We start from the raw sequence: 27,868 nt of genomic DNA, 5'->3' as shown, positions 1-27,868 counted from the left end.
TATCAGAGCTGGAAATTTTCTGGCAATTGCTGTCGAGAAGTCAGATAGTATTCTTTGAAATGAAGTAGACTGGGCAAAATAATTTTAAGAATTCATCTTACAATTAAATTAATTAGTTTTTGCCTTCCGTTCCTAATTTATGTTTTCTGTATAGTTTTTATATAGATTACAATTTAGTTACTTTTTCTTTTATTAGACAGGATTTTACTTATTACAAATAATTTTCTTCCTGAATTAAATGGAATGATGTAGTGCGAAATGTATGACAAAAACCTAACCCTTTTATGCTAACCTCCTCTTTCCCTGCCGCCTGTTTTCGCCGTATGGGCTAAAAGACTTAGGTGATGCGAACGAAGACTTATCTGTTGTTCGTCTGTCGGTGTGTTTGAACAGGTTGCATAAACCGAAGCTATAATTAGTTACAGAGGTGAAGCGGGTTGCTAATTATTGAAGAAAAGTAGCTGATCTGATGCATATAGAGTTTTTACGTCGTTTTTCACCTGCTTGTAGGAAACTACCATCAGAAATCACGAGGGGTGAGTGCTATCTATTAGAAAAAAGCTAGTGTATAAAATAGTTTGATCGCAAATATGAATTTTTATTCCTTCTCCACTGATAATACTGTTAATCTTTATCTTCACCCTTAAAAATCACGTTTTAAACATGCGTTTCCTCGTGTTCTAGCAACGGTAACTGTTTATTTCGCGGTAGGTTACATGAGTTCAATGTTTAAAGTATAAAAACTAGAATTTTACTTAAATTCTTCAGTTCGAGTTTCAGACTCAATATACAGTGAATGTAGAATTGCCCATGTGGAATAAAAAGTCTTGTAGTAGGCTTGACCTTTTACGTCAGTGATTTTAATTTTATTTTATATAGTGTAAGTCAATTTTCATTTTACTTAGTCTTCCTTCCCCCTACGAAATTCTGGTTTTTACTTTGACAATACATTCTCTTTTCCCTAAAGAATTATGATTTCCTTAATATGTTTATCTGCTGTGGCACAGGGGAAATAATCCTTACATGTTTTGGAACTTTATTTTTCATTCTTTTTCACTGTATAGTGCTTCTAAGTAACTTTATCCTGTGTGTTACATCTTGTGCTTGCTTTATAATAAAACCGTAGTAATTTTAATTGGTGTAGTTGTAAAATTTGAATAATTTTATTATTGTAGTTGCATTTCTGTATATGGTTGACTTATTCAAATATCTGCAGTCACTTCTTCAATTTATAAGTATTTATTTTTTTTCAGTAGACTTTTCAGCATATAGCTAATATTTTCTTCATGAAGCAAATGTGGCAGCATTAATTAACAACAATGCAACAGCAAATCGGCATATAGCAGCAGTTCTCATGCTTTTTTACCCCATGCATTCCCTTTCAGTGCTAGAAGATCATTCTCCTCCCTTCTTTCCTAAACTTGAAATATACATTTATTTTGATTTAGATTGTTTAACATGTTGTATAAATTAAACAGCAAAAAGTATAGAAAGTTTTGATAAATAACAAAACTTGAATAATAGTGGTGTTTTATATTCATAAACTAAAACACTTAATAGCTAAATAAATGCTGACTGCACTTCCTCCCCTGAAAGATTCAAATTCCCTCCCAAGGGTGAATTTTTGCCTATAGTTAAGAATGCCTTGTATATAATTTTAATTAAGGAATGTGTTTATACGGTAAACCCTCATTAACATGCATCTCAAGGGACTGAAAAAAATCATTTGTGTTAATTGGGGACTAAAATTCATTTTTTTGGAATAGTTTTTACTACACATTAGCCATTTATATACTGTAAGATTATATACATCATTGTTGGGACCAAAATTTTTTTCATGTTAATTGAGTGTTCGTCTTCAGATAGTGTGTGTTTAGGGGGTTTACTGTATAAATGCAAAACTTAAAGTTTATATATTTTTAAAGGTTGATCTTTACATTATGGTAACTTGGCGTTTTTTTGGCGAAAATTTGGCGACCAACTCTCCTACAGCAACCCTCTATTTTTTTTTCCCGCCGCCATTTTGTCTTCACGAAGTAAAGACATGTTTCTTTTCTTTTTATCTACTGAACACTTCTTCCAACAATTTACTAGCTGAATTACACTTATGCTAGAAATTTTATCTAACAAACCTGCTTAATCATGACAAATATTCACTGCAAAATTGGGAAAAAGTGCACAATACCATACTCTTTACGTGTTTTTCAAAATAACACATACACATAAACCATGTACACGCCGACTTATTTTTACTTAAAAAAACATCCCAGAATTGCACAAAAATGGCATTGCGCACACTCTTCACTATATCCATGTACACTGCTTTTTTCTCATAAATTAGAAAAATTTCACGAAAATACATGACAATTTTCTCAATCTATAAACCTGGTAAAAAGAACATATATGAAATTACCTGATCGCGAAAAAGTATTTACCCTTTCCAAATATGAACATTTCCACATATAAAATAAATAAAATATCCAAAAACTTTTACCTCTAAATCAACTATTACATTATACACGTCACCAACGAATTCATACCGCAAGCATTACAAATACTTAGTATCAAATATTTAAATTATTTCCATGCACGTTTACTTCAACTTAAACGTATACCAAATTCCTACAAACATAAAATTCACAAAATAACTATCATTTAATTAAAATATCACTAAACCATGTACACGCCGACTTATTTTTACTTAAAAAAAAACATCCCAGAATTGCTCAAAAATGGCATTGCGCACAGTCTTCACTATATCCATGTACACTGCTTTTTTCTCATAAATTAGAAAAATTTCACGAAAATACATGACAATTTTCTCAATCATTAAACCCAGTAAAAAGAACATATATAAATTACCTGATCGCGAAAAAGTAATGAACATTTCCACATATAAAATAAATAAAATAGCCAAAAACTTTTACCTCTAAATCATCTATTACATTATACACGTCACCAACGAATTCATACCGCAACCATTATAAATACTTAGTGTCAGATATTTAAATTATTTCCATGGACGTTTACTTCAACTAAAACGTATACCAAATTCCTACAAACATAAAATTCACAAAATAACTATCATTTAATTAAAATATAATTAAATTCAAAAACACTACCTAAAATATAAATGAGCACATACATTAAATTAATACATACATAAATACCCATTTCGAATTCACTTTAGTTACGGCCATGGGATCCAAAAATTCACGAACACTGTTTCACACAACACAGAATAAAGCCAAATACAAAATTTCCAGACTTTTTCCCGATTTTCCCCCTTTTCCGATTAAAGAACCGTAATTCATCCATTAATATCACATGACATATCCCATGATCTCTCATTTCCCTCACACAAAATAATGCGTAATCGGAACTGAGTACTGCTCACATTATTACCAAAGTGCCAGGTAAGTAACCTTTATCGCCTCCAAAATGTCGCCAAACTACCAGTTACCATATTGTAAAGATCAACCATTTTTAAATTGTAATAAAGATTATTTACATCTTCTGGGATCAGAAGATGTTGACGGATTACTGTAGGTACTTTTTTTTGTTGTTCAGGTGGAGTTTCTGTTCATTGGAAAAAACTTTTAATGGGATAAGAAGTGATAATTGAAGTATTTTCATTATTCAAAATATATAAAAACGTTTGTTCAAATAAAATTTAAAGAAAAAGTTCTTATAGTTGTTGAAGTCTTAGATTGTGTTTAGACAAATTCAGGAAACAATCTCGAGCAGATTTTGGTTAATCTTCAGATTATGGTAACTTGATGCTAGAACTTTTATGGAACAAAAGTGCTTAATCATGACGAAGATTAGGTGCGAAATTAAGAGAAAGTGCAGAATCATCCACTGCTTGCCACGTTTTTAAGAATTGCACATACACGATATCCATGTACACGTCGACCTATTTTCACTTAAAAAAAAAGTTGATCTTTGGATTATGGTAACTTGGTGAAAATTTGGCGACCAACTCTGCTACAGCAACCCTCTACGTTTTTTTTTCGCCGCCATTTTGTCTTCACGAAGTAAAGACATATTTCTTTTCTTTTTATTTACTCAACACTTTTTCCAACAATCTACTAGCTGAATTACACTTATGCTAGAAATTTTATGTAACAAAACTGCTTAATCATGACAAATATTAACTGCAAAATTGGGAAAAAGTGCACAATCGCAAACTCCTTGCACGTTTTTCAGAATAGCACATACACATAAACCATTTACATGTCGACTTATTTTTACTTAAAAAAACATCCCAGAATTGCACAAAAATGGCATTGCACACACTCTTAACTTTATCCATCTGCACTGCTATTTTCTCATAAATTACAAAAATTTGCACAAAAATGCAAAAAAATTCTGTGAATCTTTAAACTCGGTAAAAAGCACATATATGAAATTACCTGATCGTGAAAAAGTATATACCCTTTCCAAGGATGAACATTTCCACGTGTAAAATAAATAAAATATCCAAACACTTTTACCTCTAAATTATCTACAGTGAAAAGTCGTTAATTCGGACACCCATAATCCGGAATGATCTATAATCCGGACCTCAAAGCTAAAACCTTTCTGCGCATGCGCCGCGTTGACGCATGCGCGTAGGACCTTTACGGCTGCGAATTTGCGTGTGGGCGTGCGCAAAATACGTTTACGAATGCACGTTTAATGTGCAACGGACGGGATAAGCTAAGCTAAAATTATCTGATTATCTATTTCAGTTAATGTTGCAGATTGCGTTGTTCCTTAATCTTCGAATTGGATCCGGCTTATTATTTTTTGCAGACTGTTAGAGCAATTTTATAAAAGTAAGCTTGAACTTTCGATTATTTCAAATAGAATTTCCGATATATATTTACTAATATGTAAAGGATATACAAAGCGAAAGTATCTTTCGGAGTCCATTAAACAAAAAGTGGAATTGCTGCAAAAAATAAATAAAGCCATATCCTTTGTTTATCTAAACTTTAACGTTTGTTTATCTAAACTTTGTTTATCTTTAACGCGACGGAGCAGCGCAATGAATTGGAAGTTGATCTGTCAACACTATCCTTATCTTAAGGGCAGATGTTTTTATTTTATTTGGCTTATAATTGCTTACTAAATGTGGTATTTCCTATCCATGTACTCCGTGTTTGATATGATTTAAATCAAATGCCTCGTCATTATAATTCGCTTTCGATAGCAAAGAAAGTGACAGAGGTTATTGAAAACGAAAAAATTTCGATTGACAAATTAGTCGGTATTCTCGGCACAGAAATTATAGGACTTGAACAGCGGAACTTTGACTGAACAAGAAATTATGTCTATTTATGGAATTAAAGAGAATGTATTATCACATAAAAAAACAAAGCAACTTAAACAACTTACATTGAAAGAAATGTTTAATAAAGTAAGCAAATAAATATTAAGCTTTTTTTTTTTTTTTGGTAAATTTTGATACCCTTTAGATCATAATTGTTCTTTATTTCGTAAATTACGGTTTCATATTTTTAATTTTATAATTTTTGCATGCCATTTTACCAGATTTAAACTGATGATCTATAATCCGGAAAAATCGATAATCCGGAATCGCCGAAGTCCCGACGAGTCCGGATTAACGACTTTTGACTGTATTATATTATAAACGTCACCAACGAATTCATACCGCAAACATTACAAATGGTTACAAATACTTAAGTGTCAAATATTTAAATTATTTCCATGCACGTTTACTTCAACTGAAACGTATACCAAATTCCTACAAACATATAATTCACAAAATAACTATCATTTAATTAAAATATAATTAAATTCAAAAACACTACTTAAAATATAAATAAGCACATACATTAAATTAATAAAAATTAGCTTACAATCCTAATTACTTTAAACTAAATCATTGCTATACTCCTTACATTTAGAATTATGCATAAAAATAATATCCTCAAATAATTAAAAATACTGACTTACCTAATCATCTTCAGAATCTTGATTACGTGGCGGATACACTTCTCTAATTCATTCAATAAAATTATTGAAAGATTTTTTCTGCGAATTTTTCCTCCATACTTCCTCCGCTAAATAAAAAGCAAAATTCTCTTTATCACAATGCCAAAATACCCATTTCGAATTCACTTTAGTTAGGGCCATGGGATCCAAAAATTAACCAACACTGTTTCACACAACACAGAATAAAGCTAAATACAAAATTTCCAGATTTCCCCCTTTTTCCGATTAAAGAACTGCAATTCGCCCATTAATGTCACATGACATATCTCATGATCTCTCATTTCCCTCACACAAAATAATGCGTAATCGGAACTGAGTACTTCTCGCATTATTACCAAAGTCCTAGGTAATAATCTTTATAGCCTCCAAAATGTCGCCAAACTACCAGTTACCATATTCCAAAGATCAGCCAAATTTTCTTAATCTTTAAACTCGGTAAAAAGCACATATATGAAATTACCTGATCTCGAAAAAGTATATACCCTTTCTAAGGATGAACATTCCCACGTATAAAATAAATAAAATATCCAAAAGCTTTTACCTCTAAATTATCTATTATATTATAAACGTCACCAACGAATTTATACGCAAACATTAAAAATAGTTACAAATACTTAGTGTCAAATATTTAAATTATTTCCATACATGTTTACTTCAACTGAAACGTATACCAAATTCCTACAAACATAAAATTCACAAAATAACTATCATTTAATTAAAATATCACTAAACCATGTACACGTCGACTTATTTTTACTTAAAAAAAATCCCAGAATTGCACAAAAACGCCATTGTGCACACTCTTCACTATATCCATGTACACTGCTTTTTTCTCATAAATTAGAAAAATTTCACGAGAATGCATGAAAATTTTGTGAATCTTTAAATCCGGTAAAAAGAACGTATATGAAATTACCTGATTGCGAAAAAGTATATACTCTTTCCAAGAATGAACATTTCCAAGTATAAAATAAATAAAATATCCAAAAACTTTTACCTCTAAATTATCTATTATATTATAAACGTCACCAACGAATTTATACGCAAACATTACAAATACTTAGTGTCAAATATTTAAATTATTTCCATGCACGTTTACTTCAACTCAAACGTATACCAAATTCCTACAAACATAAAATTCACAAAATAACTATCATTTAATTAAAATATCACTAAACCATGTACACATCGACTTATTTTTACTTAAAAAAAATCCCAGAATTGCACAAAAATGGCCTTGCGCACACTCTTCACTATATCCATGTACACTGCTTTTTTCTCATAAATTAGAAAAATTTCACGAAAATGCATGAAAATACTCAACGTATACTACTCAAACATATTCCAAAATACTACAAACATATAACTGACAAAATCACGAGCATTAAATTAAAATATAATTAAATTAAAAAACACTACTTAAAATATAAATAAGCACATACATTAAATTAATAAAAATTAGATTACAATCCTAATTACTTTAAACTAAATCATTGTTAATAACAATTTTCCAATAATACCATTTTAATTTATTTACTCCTTACATTTAGAACAATGCATAAAAATAATATCCTCAAATGATTAAAAATACAAACTTACCTAATCTTCTTCAGAATCTTCATTACGTGGCACGCACACTTCCCTACAGAAAGAGTTCCAATCGGCTGCAGTACTACTGCTAATTTCTAAATCCGAAATCCAGTAGTCAATTTATTATTAATTATTACGTATTAAAAATTTAGAATTCACTTTACATAGCGCCATACAATCTGAAAATTAATCAACACTATTTCACACAACACACAATGAAGCTTAATACAAAATAATTTTTCCAAATTTACCCTCTTTTTGATTAAAGAACTGTAATTCGTCCATTAATGTCACATGACATATCTCATGATCTCTCATTTCCCTCACACAAAATAATGCGTAATCGGAACTGAGTGCTTCTCACATTATTACCAAAGTCCTAGGTAGTAACCTTTATCGCCTCCAAAATGTCGCCAAACTACCTGTTACCATATTCCAAAGATCAGCCAAAAAGGATCCCAGAATTGCACAAAAATGGCATTGCGCACACTCTTGACTTTATCCATGTACACTGTTAAAGTCCTAACTAGTAACCTTTATTGCCTTACCAAAATGTTGCCAAATTACCCATTACCATATTCCTAAGATTAGCTATCAAAGCTGTTCTGTTCAGTTTTAATTAATTCCAGTTTAATTTTATGGAATGTTATAAACCTAGAAATTTTAAAATATGGTATTTTATATTCTGTTATAGTTAAAGAATAAGTGTATAATCGTGATACAAAATTTATCACAATTATTCACTTTTTGTCCTTCAGAAATTTTTTTTATTAAATGATTTCATGTCATATGCTGTGAGAAATGCTAGATGTTTACCATCTTTTATTCTTTTTTATAGTAACTTAAATTTTATATTTTAGAATGCTAGAATGAATTCTGAAGCATTGTGATATCTATTGATGATTGAAATATATCGGAAAGCTTTTGTATATTATAAAGCTGTTTGTCCTGGCATACTTTCCTTTTCTTATTTTTATTAGATTTTAATTAATTATTTTAGTTACTAAGAGTTGTTTTTTTTTATTATATATATTTTTTTTATAAATTTGTACCTTTTTTACATATACAAGTATTTTGAAAAATATTTTTTTTTTTTTTTAATTTTGCTTATTTGCGTAGACATACTTCAAAGCAGTATGTATTTTTGTAAATTTATATCATTTATATTTCTTAATAGGTATATATAGGCATTTATCTTTGTTAAGATGCCAGTCACAACATCCAAAGGAGACTTTGGCTCAAGAGAGGTAGAACTGTCTAATTATGTGAAGATGCCTACACTTGGACTTGGTAAAGGCATTATTGTTGTTAATTTTTTAAAATATAATTTAGGCTGGGTTGATCTTTAGATTATGGTAACTTGGCGATTTCTTGGCGAAAATTTGGCGACCAACTCTGCTACAGCAAACTTCTACTTTTTTTTTCCCGCCGCCATTTTGTCTTCACGAAGTAAAGACATGTTTCTTTTCTTTTTATTTACTTAACACTTTTTCCAGCAATCTGCTAGCCGAATTACACTTATGCTAGAAATTTTATGGAACAAAACTGCGTAATCATGACAAATATTAACTGCAAAATTGGGAAAAAGTGTAGAATCGCAAACTCCTTGCCGCGTTTTTCAGAATCGCACATACACAGTAACCATGTACATGTCAACTTATTTTACTTAAAAAAACATCCCAGAATTGCACAAAAATGGCATTGCGCACAGTCTTCACTTTTAAACGTCACCTGCAAATTTATAATGCAAACATTAAAAATGGTTCCAAATACTTAGTGTCAAATATTTAAATTCTTTCCATGCACATTTACTTCTACTCAAACATATTCCAAAATACTACAAACATATAACTCACAAAATCACGATCATTAAATTAAAATATAATTAAATTAAAAAACACTACTTAAAATATAAATAAGCACATACATTAAATTAATAAAAATTTACTTACAATCCTAATTACTTTAAACTAATTCATTGCTAATAACAATTTCCCAATAATACTATATTAATTTATTTATTCCTTACATGCATAAAAATAATATCCTCAAATGATTAAAAATACTAACTTACCTAATCTTCTTCACAATCTTGATTGCATGGTGGATAAACTTTTCTTATAGATTAAATAATCCAGTAGTCAACTGGCAGTCTATTCACCCACTAATAAGAAATTAATAAAATTTCCCCCATATTCAAACGACTTTCAGCAAACCACGTACCCTTCCTTACACTCCGTTTCACAAAATGTCCATTTTCACCAGATTTCTTGCACCGCCATTCAAACTCATCTGTAATATCCTTCCTTTCACACAATCTCATTTCATTCCCACATGTTGGACATTCATACTTATCCACAATTAATCCTACACTCATACACCATTCAAGCAATTCTTTTCAATTACACATAAACCCAATAAAAATTTCGGATTTACTTTACATAGGGCCATGGGATCCAAATATTAAGCAACACTTTCACAGAACATAGAAAGAACCTAATGCTATAAAGTATGGCAGATATTTTTACAAATTTACCCCCTTTTCCGATTACAGAACTGTGATTTGTCCATAAATGTCACATGACATATCTCATGATCTCTCATTTCCCTCACACAAAATAATGCGTAATCAGAACTGACTACTTCTCACATTATTCCCAAAGTCCTAGGTAGTAACCTTTATCGCCTACCAAAATGTCACCAAACTACCTGTTACCATATTCCAAAGATTAGCCTTAGGCTGTTTCTGTCTTAAATTTAGGTAGCAACTTCATTTTTTTTTTTTTTTTCATAAGAGAAATACAAGGTTTATATAAGTGTGCATAAAATTTATTCTTAGGCACTTCTCATAGTGGTGGTTACTCTCAAGAAGCTGTCGTTTATGCATTAAAGCACTGCAGTTATAGGCTTATTGATACAGCAAAACGTTATGGATGTGAAGAATTTTTAAGAAGTGCTATAGAGGTTAGTGAAAGAGCCTCTTTGTTGTTAAAATAGTTTGAAAATCAAATCTTGTTCTTAAAAATTAAGAGTATTTTTTGGCTTTTTACTACACATTTTTGTCATTGTGCTTCAAAACTGGTTTTTGATATTGCAATCATTAAAAAAAAATAAGTCATCAGAAACTTATTGTGAAAGCTTTTGAATAATTTTCTTAGCTACAGCAGTTATGTACTAAGGAATTGACTTTTTTGTAGGTTTGCTTTATATTCTTATATGTTAAATTAAATACAAAATATTAATTTTAATATTAAAAATATGTTTTATCTGCATAAAATCATACAGTTGTTATCTGTTATTTTTACCATGCAGTACCTGTTATACCATAACTAATTTTGGACTTTTATTCACACTTAAACGATTTCTTAGTTTAAAGTGTACAAGCCAAAATTTGAATTGTTAGCTTTGTTTGAAATCTGCAGTCAAAAACATCTATTAGTTTTCTCTGTTACTTGTGTCCAAGCCAAATATCAGTTAGTATATCGATTTGTACTTCACCTGTGCATTTCTGTTGCAAAATATATGCCAATTAATGGAATGGCCTGAGAATTTCACCAAGAGCAATAACACCCAATTTGCAAATCATTATTTTCTGCAGATACCAGTTTGCTGTATTTAAATTTTAGAAGCTTTTGCTTTTTTTTTTTTTTTTTAAATTTTATTTAAATGTTTCAGCTCAGTTAATACAGGCAGTGATCACTGCCAATAGACTCGAATACCTTCTAGATAAACTGCATAGCTGCCAACTTTGAAATGTGAAGAAATGGGAGTTTCTGGGAGAGACTTTTCATGTTTCATAGTGATGCGATTTCAAAAGATCTCCAAATTTAGTCCTTTTATAATGCACGATTCGAGTTATTAAACTATTTAAAATATTTATGCTGATTTAAAATATATTATTATTTACAATATCCTAAATTTTATATTCATTGGCTAATTTCATTTTGTAGTTTTCTAAGCACCTTTATACTGAGAAAATTCTGAGTACAGAAAAAAAGCATCTAATTATTATTTTTAAATAGGATGAAAATTCAGTTAACAGTTAATGTACATACTACTATGTGATTAAACACAGCAAGTCAGGATAGCATTTGTTAATCTAATTTAAAATTCAATATGAATATTTACTAATTAAATATTGGTTGTCTTCATAAAAAAAGTTTTATAAATATCTGCAGTACATTATAGCAAATTACATCAAATAAAATTTAATTAGAAAAATTAAGTTGAAAAAAATGGGGCTGGGAAAGTGGAATTTATGTAATATAAGTTTAATTTAACTTCATTTCTGTGGAAGATTTTCCATAGTAAAAGCTAAAAATTAAAAACCGGGCGGATTTTTTTTTTTCTGCCAGGAGATGTGATGAGAAAGCGGGAGATTTGGCAGCTATACAGCTGGAATAAATATCCAGGCTGACAAATGTAGCATCTAAAACATCTTGTTTGTTTTTAACTGCAAGAACAGTGTATTGGAGTCTTACCATTTACAGGGTTCGTAGTGGTCCTTACAAGTGCTTATAAGTCTTTATATTTGAAAATAAAATATAAAGCCCCTTATAGGTGCTTATTTTTTCTTTAAAGCCCTTATTTTTTTTTATTATTATTTTTTATTTTTGTTTTTTGTTTTTAGTGCTTATTTTTTGCTTTTAGTGCTTTTTTTAATGAACGCGAATTTTTTTCGCGTACCAAAGCCGAAACTAAATAAACAACTCTTCTTCCTTATATGCAATGTCAGATGGTGAATCATGCTCCCGGAAATTGCTTTTCCCCCCTTTCTCTGCATTAGCGTAACCTGTGGTGTGCGAGAGAGTACAGACAGGTGCACGTCGTTCTATTGGTCAAAGAATTGAAAAACTGGTACAAAATTCTGGTACATTTGGTATTCTTTTCCTCCCACCTAAATACTACACACGTTTGAATTTCTATCAAGATTGTAATAATTTGCATTCTCGTTCCGCATGGTCAGTTCATATTTGTGTTTATTATGATCGTTATGCTTATAGTATGAGCATATGCATGAATATTTATAATAATATAGTTGCAGTAACTGCTGAAGTATAGATAAACTTCCAAAAATGGGTGTGTTTTTACACTGATTAGCTTTCTAGGGAATAATATTCTGAATGGCTTAAATAAAAGGAAAGTAATCGAATAGTCAAAATATTTTTTTTTGTTTTTGTTTTTGTTGCCAATAAATTATACAGTACGGAGGTTGGGAGGTTCTTCCCCTTTCTCCGCAAAATCTCTAATATTGAAGCAGTGGGCTTTTTTTTTTTTTTTTTTTTTTTTTTTGGCCACTGTCCAATCTGGATTGAATAGGACCAAAAGTTTTTGCGGTCTACCCAACCCAAGCGAAGATTGATTTTATTCCAGAAATTTAACGCAGTCTGTTGACAATTAGAATCAGAAACACCCTGGATTAGTAAGTCTCTTTCTTTTCCTTTATGTAGTTCTTTATTCTCTGAATACCGACAGCTGTTGATTCCGATTGCGTAATATCACATGTGGAAGAATTACGCCGCACGTATTGTGCAATAACGTTTGCAGCATTTTGTAGAGATAATTACTTTTGATGTTCAGTCTGAGATTTGTTTATGAACACTTAAAAGAGTTTTACTGTGCTTTCTAAGCAGAATATTTCTCAGTTCCGTTGGTCTATTTTTATATGATGCACATATCGAAATGTCAAAATCATTTATTTATCTGAGAGATCTAAAGAACGGCTACAATCTCCCCCACTCCTCTTTTTCCAGTTACTACCCGGGATATTCGGCAATTTCCGAGAATGCGGGTAAGTTAAGCTTTTACTGTTAAAGAAGACTGCATGAAGCAATTTCCCATCTTCTGATTTCAGAAATGTGCCTCTTTTTTACTTAAATTACTTTGCTTGGAATATAAGTTAAGGGAAAACTGTTATGCAAAGAAAATTTAGAAAATATTTAGAAGTTTGATTTAAGTTAAATTATTTAAATATTAATATGAGTGGGAAAATAAATTGTATTTATTATTAGGTGCCAAACGAATACAATTAATATGGCTTATTATTATTTATTTTCTATATTTTGAACTGAAATTTCATCATTAAATCTTGTAATATAGTTTAGTTCTGCATAGTTTTTTCTCTCATTGTAAACTAATTCTGTAAATTGATCTGTCATTTAAAATTAAAAAAAAAAAAGTTGTTTTTCATGGTTGAGGTAATGCTCATTTTCTTAATAAATATTGCATTGCTCATATTTTAAATTACAAGTCTAATTTTTCTTTTAAGGTTATGCAGTTTTGTATAATGTAATTAGACAGGTGCTTATTTTTTCCTTAAAATGTGCTTGAAAAGTGCTTATAGGTGCTTATTTTTTTAACCAAAATGTGGCTACGAACCCTGATTTAGGAAGCCGGAAGGAAGCATTGTCATCCACAAAATTTGACAGTTCAACATCTCTCTGGTTTCATGTTGAACATCCCCAGAAAATTGTTTTGCATTAAACATAATCTATGGAATAATTGACTCTGCTGTCATAGATATCAATGAATAGTTCATAATGAGTGATTGTCTCAAGACTGATAAGAATTGTTAATGTTAAGAGACATATTTTCCCATTTAATCTTTATAGTTTGAATTTCAAGCTGAGAATCTTACTGTCCAGAATTTGAAGTTTGGGTTTCTTAGTAAAAACACCAAATTTTCACCGCCTTTTTAAACATCTTTGTCAGAGAATACGATAATCTTTAAGTTTAATTTGGTGGGAAGCTTTCATTTAGTCTTCAGAATAGCAGTAACTTGAACATTCTATATCAGCAAGATCCAATAACTGATATTGCTGAATTCATGTGGCACTCACGTGCAGACAATAAATAGTACTCTTGCAATATTTTTAAAGTATTTGTACTACAGATAAAGAACCCTCGTAGACTGACTGATTTTTTTAATAGGGCCTCTGCTAATAATACCCTGAATCTGTCCTTATTATTTATTCTGTGTGATGAGTGAAGCAGCATTTAAAATCCTGGTAATGGAGTCACAGTAAAGAGAAATAAATACAGTTTCTGTAGATCCAGTGATTTTGAGGCTCCAGGGGATAAAAGTTTGGCTTTGCTTCTATCTGCTGTGCTTGGCTGAGCATGTTGGTTTAGCCTTCATGACTAGGATAATCCTTATGAAGAGTACTTAGTACTTACCTTGATGTGCTTAGTCCATTCTGCTCAGTGTAGTCCACAGTTAATACATTATTATTTTGGTGACATATTGCTTTGCTTCATGCTTGTGTCGAATGGAAAGAGAGTGACAGCGCGCGATAGCGCACTTTTACTCTGCATCAGATAAAAGAATGTCTGGAACAACAAAAGGAAAATATGAAGAATCAAGATGGTAGAATGGGATATTTCACTTAGCCGCCATCAGTCGGCGAATACATTTTGATGAACTTTTTGCGTGGGGAGGGGAGGTATATAATCAGATAGTACCAAATAAAATATTCAAATTTTTATGGGTTACAGGACTATACATGACAAAACAATTCTCTCTAGCAAAGTGCTAACTGGATACGGCTAATGACACAGCATAATTTATCTTCAACTTATTTCAAAGTGTCAAAAGTTTTCTAAACATTAAAGATATATCTCTAAGGTTAGTTATTTCAATTTAATAAAAAAAAGTAGGACACTACTTTAAAGTCTCTAATGGACAATATTTACTTTGAAACAAGAAGCTCTTATGAGAGATATGAAAAGTGCATTTAATTTAATGGTGGCCAATTGGCCATGTTGGTATATATATCTTTCTGCAGAAAACCATTTGGCATATGTTGTCCTCTAACAGAAAAGATCCAATCATCTTTTGAGAAAGCAAGTGAAAATTTTGTTTCTTAAAATTAAAAGCCAAAAATATCGTAAATGTGCATCAAACTGTTTTAAAACATAACTGCTTTACATCTCCCACTAATGCATATATGTTACACAGCAACTTAAGTGTGTTAAATATGCAGTTGTAAATGTTGATGTATGTTTTATTATTATTATTATTTGCTCTATGAATGGAAATATACACTGGTGTGCAAAAATTAAGGACGAAGTCGAAAAATTAGCATATCAGCTGAACGAAGAGGCAGAGCGGACAGAAAGACCAATCAGGAGATTAAGTAAGGTGATGTACGTTAGCACATGCACAGATATGCAGGTAGACGTAATGGGGGAGTGTCTGAGTAGTATAAAGCATGTTGTCGGTGTAAGATCAGTATTTCTGGCAAAGAGATTGCACGCCGTATAGCAGTTAAAATCACACCGAGTTGCTGCCTCAGCGAGAAATGGCTAATAATCAATCTGTTAGACGACATCTGCATGCTTTTACCCGAGGTCGAATCATCGGGAAGTTGGAGGAAGGCCGCAGTGTGACAAGTGTGGCTGCAGAGTTCGGAATTGCTCACAGCATCGTTTCACGACTTTGGAGACAATTTCAAACTACAGGAACAGTTATCCGGGGGTTTAGTAGTGGTCGTCCACGAGGAACCACACCCGCAGATGACCGGTATATTGCCTTACAGGCCAGAAGAAACAGGCGGCAGACAGCGGGAGAAATCGCTAGACACACGACACAGGCGACTGGACGACCGATATCGCGTTTTATGGTGGCCAGAAGACTACACGGTAGTGGTCTGTTTGCATGACGCCCTGTACGGTGTGTACCTTTAACGCCTGCCCATCAGAGAAGGCGTTCTCTGTGGTGCCGGGAACACCGGAATTGGAGAGACAATGAATGGGGACGAGTACTCTTTACAGATGAGAGCAGATTCAGTCTGAGTAGCGATTCTCATCGCATACTCATCTGGAGAGAGCGGGGAAGCCGCAATCATCCCTCGAACATCATTGAAAGGGACAGGTATGGAGGTGGCGGAGTTCTCATTTGGGGAGGCATCATGCTTGGTAGTCGTACAGACCTTCACATCTTCGACGCAGGTTCAGTCAACGGGACCCGTTATTGTAACGAGTTTCTTCTTCCATATGTGTGTCTTTTTAGAGGCGCTATGGGTCCGCAGTTCCTTTTCATGGACGACAAATGCACCATGTCATCGCACAGTAGCTGCCGAACAGCTCTTAGAGAGTGAGGATATTTTGTATGGATTGGCCAGCACGATCTCCGGATCTCAATCCCATCGAGCATGTATGGGATTTTCTAGGCAGACGCTTGGCAGCTCGTACCTTACCACCAGTAACGATTCCAGAGCTTCGATTGGTGCTGCAAGACGAATGGGCAGCAATGCCTCAACAACTCATTGACACCCTCATTCTCAGCATGGGCAGACGCTGTGAAATCTGCCTAGCAGTCAGGGGAGATCATATCCCCTATTAAAGACCGGATGTTTCTTGCTGGACACCCATCACAGGGATGTTTCGGCCGTCAGTCGCATTGCGCTCCATGCTACTTTTTCAATAAAGCTTCTTTTTATCCCTCTGATTTCTCTTTTATTAAGTGTTGCTTACATTACTCATGTCCTTACGTATTGGGGATCTTACGGTATTAAATGTGTTGATTTGGAAAGCTTTTGTACAAAGTTATATTGAAAAAACCGTCTCGTCCTTAATTTTTGCACACCAGTGTATATTAAAGCTCTTAGTAAAGCAATACAAGAAGATTCCAATGTAACTGCAAGGCTGTTTGAACATAAATATTCAGTGAATTGAGAAAGAAATGCTTCAGTTTTTAAAATGGCAACAGTAGTTATTCTTTTAAATTAGAGGTATTGAGGAATTACGTAGGACATATTTCTATGAAAAAGAAAGATGAGTTATGTGAATCTCTTTGGCAGTTCTAATGCTGACTGGTTAATTGGTAATAACTTCATATGATATTGTATTCTCTCCTTCAATTACTGATGATCATGTATTTTTAATTATTCGTAATTTTTATTAATTTGCAGCTGAGTGGTATACCCCAAGATGATATCTTTTTAACATCAAAATTGTGGTGTACTGATTATGGTTCTTCATCTACTAAAAAAGCATTTCAGGGCTCTTTGAAACGGCTTGGAGTTGACTATTTAGGTATTAACATTTTAAATAAATGATAAAAATTTAGTTAATAATTATTTGCTGAGGACTTATATTTTTATAAAATATATCTTTTTAGCTAAGATTTTGAAAATTCATGCTTTGAAGAATGTTTTATTTGATTTTGATTGTAGCGCTATTAATTACGAGGATGGATCCCCCTCGAAAAAAGTTACAAGAGTAGCAAAAATTTATTTATTAAGAATAGACAGAAAATACAAAATGAAATTAAGAGGCGTACATGCGTATTATTTTTCCACATAATCACCAAATCTATTTAGGCATTTATCGGAATGTAAGACCAACTTGTTTAACCCATCTTGGTAGAAATCACATCCTTGCCCTTTGAGCCTGTTCTTGGTAGCTGTTTTCCCATCACTTTTCAGAAGGGAACCTCATTCCATATAAATATTCCTTCAATTTCAGAAAAAAGGAAATAATCACTGGGACTTAATCTGGGCTAAGTCACCCACGGGGTGGGCAACTTCAGACTTTTCACTTAAAACTTTAGCAGCAAGTCTTCAGTTTGGCGAGCAGTTTAGGGCTGGGCACTGACATTCAAGAGTATGACACCATCACTCAATGTGCCAGTGTACTTGTGTCAAATGGCTTCACTTGTCTAAATGGCTCAAGAAACGATCGGGAGTAATATTATGGCCATCCCCCCAACACTCAATCAAAACAGCGAATGATGGCTCGCACCTCCAAGGTAGACTACTTCTCTAAATATCTTGCCGTTGCAATCGCTGTGACATGTCTGCAAACATACTCTACCTACCCGTACAAATGCTGCTGAGCAAGTGGTGCCATTTGCTTTAACTCTGGGGATAAAGTATTCCCTCCACAATAATTATTTTCAAATGCTGATGCTTGTAACTTTTTTTTTTTAATCCATATATGTATATCATTTCTTTGATTCTAAGATGCACCTCTTTATTTTAGTACTGCTGACACTTCAACAGAATTTGGAAGCAAATGAATGAGATAAAATGTTTTAATATGTTAAGGAAATATTTCTTAGCAAATGAATTTGAATTACTGTGTTTCCCTTTCGTATATTTCCCTCTCTCATGTTCTCTCCTTAGCTTTTTAGCAGCAAGTTCTGAAAATTTTAAAAAAATTTTTGGATTTTTTCCACTTTGTCAGTGAGTTTAGAGAACAAGCTGCCATAAATTTCAAAATAGATTCATATGCATTGTGCTTGTTTTCATCTTACTTATTAGCATAAACCCTCACAAGCCTCCTTATAAAGGTCACGTCAAACTTTCTGCATCTAATTGTAGAACTTAATGCAACCTATCCGTATCCATACAAGTATTGCCGCGCGTGACGTTTCCGGCTTATGATAAAAGGTGCAGAGGGCACATGACAGTAGTAGAGTCCGAGCGGGTAAATTAAAAGTCAGAGGCAAGAGAGAAAGAGGGTGACCATGCATCCCAGGCCAAGACATGGCAAAAAAGCGAACAAGTGGAAAAACATCAGACAGAGCGGTGAGAAATTATGTACAGTTAAATATCAAGTGAGATACAAAAATTTTACATAGCACAAAAAATAAAAATAAGAGGCGATACAAATTGAGAACAAAAATTTCAGTAGCTGAAAGTACAAGATAAAATTAAGTAGGGAAATTAGTGTCACGGGTGAGGTGGGCCACGAGTGGTCTAATATCAGAGTCTTCCATGAGAACAACATAGTTTAAAACATTGAGTTTCTTGAAGTGTTCACAGTTTCTCGCATTTTTGAACAAGTTATTGTTCAACTTATGCAGGTGCTCTTCAACCGTCTCGATTTTTAGGTCCTTGTGGAGTGTATTATTTGAAACCAGGTAGTGTGCATTAGTCATAGTCCTCAAAAGCTTATTTTGGGTGATCTGCAGTTTCTGAAGATCTCTTTTCCGGGCTGAAGCCCAGGCAGGAGATGCATAAGCAAAATTCGGCTTAATAATGTCAATGTAAGTGTGCCTTTTTCGGTTGCATCCAACAGAGGTGTCAATCTTTGAATGACTCCTAGAGTTTTCCCTCTTACATCCTTTATGTGCTCAGTCCATTTGACGTTTTCAGTGTATCCAAGATAGGTTGCTTTTGCAACTAAAGGAACTTCTGTGTTGAAAAGCTTTAGTTTGGTAGCTGGAAGAGTTCTGGATTTTTAGATAATTAACAGTTGAGATTTATCAGCATTAATTGCCACTCTCCACTTTGTGTACCAATGCTCAAGGTCCGGCATGAAATTCTGGAGTTTGTCAACTGCAAGATCTTGACTAGCCGACTTCACAGCAATTACTGTGTCGTCGGCATAGCAGCCCAGGAAAAAATTATGGTCCATGCTGATTTTCGGTATGTCAGCCACATAGAAAAGATAGATAATGGGTCCCAAAATAGACCCCTGGGGGACGCCAGCGTGAATCATCTTACTCTCAGAAGAGTCTTTCCCAATGTTGACAAAAAATCTGTGTCCTTTAAGAAACGAGTGTAGAATGAGTATTAGCTCTCTACTGAAGTTTAAGCTGATAAGCTTGAAAATTAGCCCCTCATGCCAGATGCGGTCAAAGGCTTTCGCCACGTCTAGCATGAGTAAGGCAACATTCTGTCAATTATGATGGGCACCACCAATAAACTCGTTTAATATGACTAACTGCTTGGTAGTGGAAAGTGACTTACGGAATCCAAATTGTTCCACTGGAAGTTTATTCATGTGAGGTTGAAGGCTATTAAGTATAATTCTTTCTAGAATCTTCCGCAAACCGGGAAGCATGCTGATTGGCCTATATCCCTCGGGTTTCGTCAGATCCTTGCCTTGCTTAGGTAAAACGATCATTTTTGCGACCTTCCATTGTCTCGGAAAATAAGTGTTATACAGGCATGCATTAATAATTCCAGTGAGTCTTGAAATTATTCCAGAAGATAACCATTTAATAGCAACATTGTTGATTTCATCGAAGCCAGGGGCCTTTCTGTTACGTAACTTTTTAATGATATCATTCACTTCGTTGGGTGAGGTGAGTTCTATACTAGCATCTATTTTAGGAGTGTCAAGCCATTCTTATGGCAACCTAATACAAGAACTGACCTATCACATCAAAGCGAACACTAACTGACATTTCATTTGTGATTTTGCAAAGTCAGCTGACCATTCATCTTTTCTAATTACTTAATAATGATTTGAGGCCTAAGGAATAGCAGAAACAACAACAAGAATGGGCGAGATTCAAGTTGTAAGAAAGTAGAAAGGAAAATATCTTATATCTTGTGATGTCTTACTGTAAGTGCATCTTTTGGAAATGAAATGTTTGCCATAATTTTCTCTATTGATTTTTGGTGCCCACCAATGGCCGAGCAATAAAGAAGCTGAACACTGGTAGTTCGATCTGAGGTTTGAATCCTGCGAACGGGCTGACTGCATGGGTGTTTCCATAGTTTTCCCCATGTGTAACGTATATACGAGCCAGTTTCCTTAGAAAGTCCTCCACGAAGGCATCCCTCCCTTTAGGCTGATAGCCCCCGTGTGCTTTGCCATAATTGAATAATCCAATCCCTATTGATTTTTGGATGTAGTAAACAAAGGGCAAAAATATGTGAGAATACACGATATTAAAAGCAGTAATATAGCTAATGAATTATCTTGAAAATTAATATATAATAATTAATAGTTCAGACTAATATGTATTCTGAAACTTATCTTTTTCTAAGTAACTTTTATATAGAGGAAAATGTGTCTTAGGATAAAAAAATTGTGGTAATATTAATTGTAGTTTGTGAGAAAGGGTTTTATTTCTTGTGTCATTTCTGGTTTTTTTAATATAAAAGTAATACATGGTTTTGTTTTGTTCATTTTCTTTGTGTTATTTCAAATTTAAATTTTGGTATTAAAAATGAGAGGAAATACTCTAAATTGGCATGTTGAAACTATGTTTAAACATAAATAAAAATAAGAGCTTTCACAAATGACCTCTGTCTTTTTTGTCAATTAGAGCTTGAGTGGTTGATTTGATTAAGTTGGCCTTTTTTTCATTGCTTTCTGCAGGGTTTTTGTACTCAGTAACGATATGTAAGAAAGGTCAAAAGAAAGCTAGCTGTTTGCAACACAGTTTGGTGGGGATTTCGAGCACTTCTTTAATTTTAAGTTTGTTTCTGTTCGTGGGTTTGGCGATGGTTTTGGCCTTGTTTCCTTCAATTATTCAGTGTGGATGCCTGTACGAGTATTGAATAAAAGATGTGTTATTTTTGTTGATGAACTTGTTGGTGGAGAATTTATAGATGCCATTTTTATGCTTTCTAATCCTTATTGTTAGTTTTCTATATGTTGAACATATGTATTGAGTTTCTGTGTTTGTATTTTCATTGCATTTCATTCAAGATAGTATATACACCTGAAGGGCCTGTATTTGTGATACCCAAGTTATCTGATCTAAATAATTTCTAGATGGATGGGGCTATAGTAATTGCAAGATTGTAACCAAATTTTTTGAAAATGGAACTGAAGCCTATGATAATTGGATTGAGAAAATGTTCCAACAAATTTGCTTTATTTGATTCTTACATAGCAACAGCTTTACTTTTTGAAAAATAACTGAAAAGCTTAGCTGTTGATTTTCTTGGTAAGTTTCTCACAAATTGGGAGGGTATCTATTGTTTTCTGCACTTTATAGCATGCATTTATATATAATTATAACATACTATAAACTGCCGAAAATAGAGATAAGAATTGTATTCTTAAGTTATTTAAAATTCAGTTTTGTATTTATGATATAAAGGGCGATTCACAATGAATATAGCTATTACAAATGGCTATAAATATTTAACTGAAAATAATTTCTAACAATTGCATGGAATATAGAGGGAAGTTCAAAATTTTGTTTACATGGTTTATAAATGTTCTATTCGATTCCCCTAGGTAACGCGGACATCTAAGTGGTAGTCCATTTTGCACCAGGCATTTTGAATTTTCCAATCAATTTCGGTGATTTTTTTTATGGAGTTATGTGAGAGACCCTGTGTATGCATTTTCTTTCACCAAAAATAATTCCAGAACTCAAAATGTGCATTGGCGACTCCAGATATGCTTCTGAATGCCTGGTGTGGTATGGGATACTGCTTAGATGTCATCCGTGTTATCAAGGAGAGTTGAATACAACATTTAAAAAGTATGTAAGGAAAATTTTGAACTTCCTTTTACATTCTTTATTATTCTTATTGATAAATTCTTTTCAGTTAAATGGTCATAGCCATTTATAATTGCTGTATTAATTTTGAATTGCATTGCATTTAAATGCCTTTCAATTTAAAATTTGTGTAAAATGTAATATTTGTGTATTAAATGTAAATGCAAAATTTATTTTGTTCTTGGTGATATTTTTATAGATCTTTTCATGCTTCATTGGCCTTTATGCCCATCATCCTGTATCAATAGAGCGAAAACTTTAGAAGAGACATGGCGAGAATTGGAGCTCTTATATGATGAAGGTACGCTGAAATTTTTGTTTTTGCAAGATGAGTAGCTGAACAACTTTTATTCTTTCAAGTTGTAATAATTGTTGATTAATTTAATTAACAATCAGTATTTTTTTACCCTTTTAGCAGTCAAACGCAACATTAGGCATGTATTATGGGCCATTCAGTTATTGTCACACAGCATGTACCTGGGCTGAATAAATTTAAATATAAATTATACTGATTATATCTGAAAACTGCAAAATCTTTAACAAAACCATTTACTTCATTCAGCTTTTATATCGTCATTGACATTAAAGTGTCTTTAACTAAGCAAGCAATAAATGTCTAAAAATAGCTAAGTACATTTGCTAGTATTCTAAAAAATCTTAATTAAACCACCAGCAGTCAGGGAGATGATTCATTCTTTCTTCCTAAACATGTGCCATATCTGTCAGTGGCAGTGAGACCAGATGGTCGATGTTTATCTCTAGATGCTTTGTTAAATGTCTGTTGTCTCTGTGTGGAAAATAGAGACCCTTTTGAAAAAGGAAATATGCATTTATCTTTATAGTAAGTTACAATTTTACCCAGATTAATAGGAAAATAATAAAAACACTATACTCTATTATAGCAATAAATTTAACATAGCAAATACTTTGTTATTTGACATTATATTTTCATGTTAATACTTTGTCAATATAATAAATAATACAGTCAAAAGTCGTTAATCCGGACTCGTCGGGACTTCGGCGATTTCGGATTATCGATTTTTCCGGATTATAGATCATCAGTTTAAATCTCGTAAAATGGCATGCAGAAATTCTAAAATTAAAAATATGAAACTGTAATTTATGAAATAAAGAACAATTATGATCTAAAGGGTATCAAAATTTACAAAAAAAAAAAAGCTTAATATTTATTTGTTTACTTTATTAAACATTTCTTTCAATGTAAGTTGTTTAAGTTGCTTCGTCTTATGTGATAATACTTTCTCTTTAATTCTATAAACAGACATAATTTCGTGTTCAGTTACAAAGTTCTGCTGTTAAAGTCCTGTAATTGCTGTGCCGAGAATACCGACTAACTTGTCAATCAAAATTTTTTCGTTTTCACTAACCTCTCTGTCACCTTCTTCATGTCTTTATCCATTTTTTGCAGCAATTCCACTTTTTGTTTGATGGACATCGAAACATACTTTCGTTTTGTAGATCCTTTGGGAGCTCCAGCATCGGAAATTCTATTTGACATAATCGAAAGTTCAAGTTTACTTTTATAAAATTGCTCTTACAGCCTGAAAAAAGTAGTAAGCCGGATCCAGTTTGAAGATTAAGGAACAACGCAATTATCAACATTAACTGAAATAGATAATTAGATAATTTTAGCTTATACCGTCCGTTATATATTAAACGCGCACGCGAAAACGTATTCTGCACTTGCTCACAGGCATATGTGCAGTCGTAAAGGTCTTACGTGCATGCGTATTATTCATCATGCATAAACGCCTATGCACATGTGTCAACGCGGCGCATGTGCAGAAAGTTTTTAGCTTTGAGGTCCGGATTATAGATCACTCCGGATTATGGGTGTCCGAATTAACGACTTTTGACTGTATTTTATCACTGAAGTTTTAAAATGTAACAAGACATGTTATATAGTTAATTTGCAAATCAATAATGCATATAATATAATAATAAAAAATTTAATAAATATATATATATACACAAACACTTTATTCTGTGGTAGACTTTGAAACATGGAATGGTACACAAAGCACATTCCTAAAATCTTCTCCACTCGAATCATCATCTGAACTTTCAAACACATATCTGTGTCTGAATAATTTTCATTATGTAATAAAGATTTTTGTCTTCAGAATCATATTCCTTATTACAAAAAAAAAAAAAAAAAAGGGCTTTACCTTTCAATTTGAGGCCATTTCTAGCTATAATGTGCATTCAAAATATTGCAATAGAAACTCAAACTGCTAAATTCTTTCTTGGAATCTGCAGTGTCAAATTTACTCACTGCAGGAAATATAGTACTCATGCTGTCTTCTATACCAAGAACTCATTCACAATGCTGAAATTGATTGGATAATTTTGAGCAATGACCCATTTCTTGTGCACACATTAAGGCGAAAATCTAGTTCGCAACTGGGACTCATGTTACTATTTAGGCAGAAACTTCTAATGCTTAGCTGTGTTGTTTGTGCCTGCTGTGGCATGCAACTTGTAATGTGAGCTGACGTTGTTGATGACCATCAAAAGATTAAGCTCGTGTGCTTCCCAGCTCATGTTCTGTTCATAGGTCAGGCAGCTTTTACACATGTTGTTTTTGTACAATTCAAATCTATAAAAAGGTTTAAAGTAAAATGCAGTAAAAGTACTGAAAAATGTACTTTTGGAGGAGTTTGATGAATAATTCTGATGAAGATGTCCACAAGTATTTAGTATAGAACTGCAATCTAACTTTTTAAAAAATATTTAGACATGCAGCTGTTATTTGTACGGAATGCATACAGGACTACATATTCAATAGTAATGTGTATTTATTTATATGTATGGATTATTAACTCATAGAGAAAGACTTTTTTTTTTCAAAATATGTATGAATTCATAGCCCATAAAAGACTTCAAAATTCATGTGTGTGAGCATATGGCTTTTAAATGTGCTGCAGTCGTACATGGACAAGAACAAATCTTACCTTTGAACCTACAGCTGTGCTTCCTATTTACTGGTTAATCATCTCTATCAGTTTCAGTAATTTGCTGTTGGGAATAGTGATAGTAGAAGTGTTGTAAGTGTCGAAATGTAAGTGAAGAACAGCAGACTTTAAACTGCAACACATCCCATACAGTCTTCCTGCACATTTCAGGCCAGTGTGACTAAATATGAACAATGGAAATTGAATTGCAGATGGAGAATCTTGGGTGCTTTCTCGGATTGCAGGAAAGCTGTTAAACTTTCTCTGAGCTCACTAAGAAAGAAGGGAAGACTAAGAATTTTAATGGAAGTATCCTCCTTTAATTATAATTATGTTTAATTAAATCATTGCAGCCTTGGTACAGGATTCATAATAGTCCTTTCTTACATTTAATTATTTGTTAAAATTGATATATATATATACTCTGAAACAATGTGATTAACAAACACACAAAGTATATAGTATATACATAAAGAAAGAGAGAGTGGGAATTTTTTGTCATTTGTTTTTATACATTCTACATAATTATGACAAGTGTATTTAACTGGTTGAGAGTTAAGAATGGAATATTGATTATTGCAGTGCAATGCATGAAGCAGGAAAGAGTGAGAATGCAGTATTTTGTCCAGCATTTAATTTCTTTAACATTTCTTCTAGAATTTTTGGTACTGAAGTATTAGTACGATCGCCTTGTAGAAGCTGCCAAAATTAGAAGCATTAGAAGTGCTAAACTCTAACAACAGTGTGCATAACAGTTCTTTGGTTTTTAACAAGCAATGTTGGCACTTTCTTTCGCGTTTTGTTGTGTATAAAGTTCAAATAGTTTTTAAAAGCAAATGATGAAATAGTGAACTTAGATTTAATTATGCAGTATAAACTCAGGGGTTCACCTACAGTGGAAGAAATTGTAATATTTCTGCAGAAGTACAGTTGTCACAAAATTGCTAAGTTACCAATAGTTTACATTCTGTTCTTAACCCTTTCCAGGTGGGTGGTTGGTCATATATGCCATTTTAGCATTTGGCTCATCTAATGACAAGTGTGATGTCTACATCTCAGAGGATTAGTGCCTAGTTAGACTGCTGTATCATACTCGAGACAATCACATGGAATAAAATGTAAATATTTTTAATTCTAACAGATCATACCCTATGTCCATGGTACCAAGATAAATGGGAATGATGATGCCTGAACTTTGACCTTGAATTGTTTCATTTGTTTCTGGAGGGTAGGTAGTGGGATTCAGTAATCTCGATTAGCTTGCTGGGTCTATGCATGTTCGTTTCTGTTTCTTTCAGGTAGCTTTCTGAGGGAAGAGTATCTTGCATTAGTGCAGTTTTTGTTTATTTTCTTCTGTTCATATGTAGAGTATGGTGTTTTTTGTGTGTATGTAACATTTTTAGTTTTCTTGCATTAAGATGTCATCAAAAGCAATATTTAGCGAAAGCTGAGTATACATTTTTATTACAAGAAGGTCTGAGTAGCAGCGATATCCGATTCTGATACAGATATTTTATCAGATTTAGAACTGCATTTCTTTTGCCACAACTTCTGCTCCATCCGTAAGTGAGAATTAATCTGTTACACTAAATATTTACAGCCGCATACTTGCATTGATACCACACCCATCCTTAAAGTGCAATATATGGTGACTGTGATAAAGATTTTTTGACAATGATTTAATAAATTTAATTATGGAACAAGTAAACTAATTTTGGAGATTTTGACCTATAGCAAGGTCTAAATCTCAGTGGGTCATCTTGCGTGTCTCCTGATCCTTCTCATTTCAGTTCCATGTCACATGAAGAAATGAACCTTTTTTTTAGCATTAAATATACTGATGGGTATAATTAAAAAAATGGCATCTAAAATTGTACTTTACTATTGCTATTCCATTTTTAATGGTGTCAAGAGAGATATTTTTAAGGATGTTATGATATCGTCACTTTACATCAGACAGTAGTGCTAAGAAATTGGGTAAATTGAAATAACTTATTGAGACACGTGCAAAAATTTAAAAATGTGTATAAACTGAAAAAAAAAAAAAAAGAGTGTCTGTTGAGGAATCTTTGTTTATGTGGAGATGCAGGCTAGGTTTTAG

At 32.8% G+C, this 27,868-nt stretch overlaps 1 protein-coding gene across 1 annotated transcript in view; it reads left to right on the top strand.

Annotated features, from left to right (window-relative positions):
- The first annotated feature begins 352 nt into the window (after nt 1–352).
- LOC118205492 (putative oxidoreductase ZK1290.5) overlaps nt 353–27,868 on the top strand; it is a 67,460-nt gene continuing 39,944 nt past the window's right edge. Inside the window, exons 1-5 of the mRNA XM_085807319.1 lie at nt 353–536; nt 8,771–8,883; nt 10,433–10,557; nt 17,505–17,628; nt 22,992–23,093. Coding sequence (XP_085663445.1) covers nt 8,799–8,883; nt 10,433–10,557; nt 17,505–17,628; nt 22,992–23,093 — 436 coding nt within the window. The 5' untranslated portion in view covers nt 353–536; nt 8,771–8,798. The remainder of the gene's footprint in view (nt 537–8,770; nt 8,884–10,432; nt 10,558–17,504; nt 17,629–22,991; nt 23,094–27,868) is intronic.

The sequence above is a fragment of the Stegodyphus dumicola genome, chromosome X1 (genome assembly GCF_044657685.1).
Source record: "Stegodyphus dumicola isolate Sdum_Otavi_A_Nest chromosome X1, ASM4465768v1".
Lineage (NCBI taxonomy): Eukaryota > Metazoa > Arthropoda > Arachnida > Araneae > Eresidae > Stegodyphus > Stegodyphus dumicola.
The sequence above is the reverse complement of the archived record's forward strand: the minus strand, read 5'-3'. Positions and strand labels throughout refer to the sequence as shown.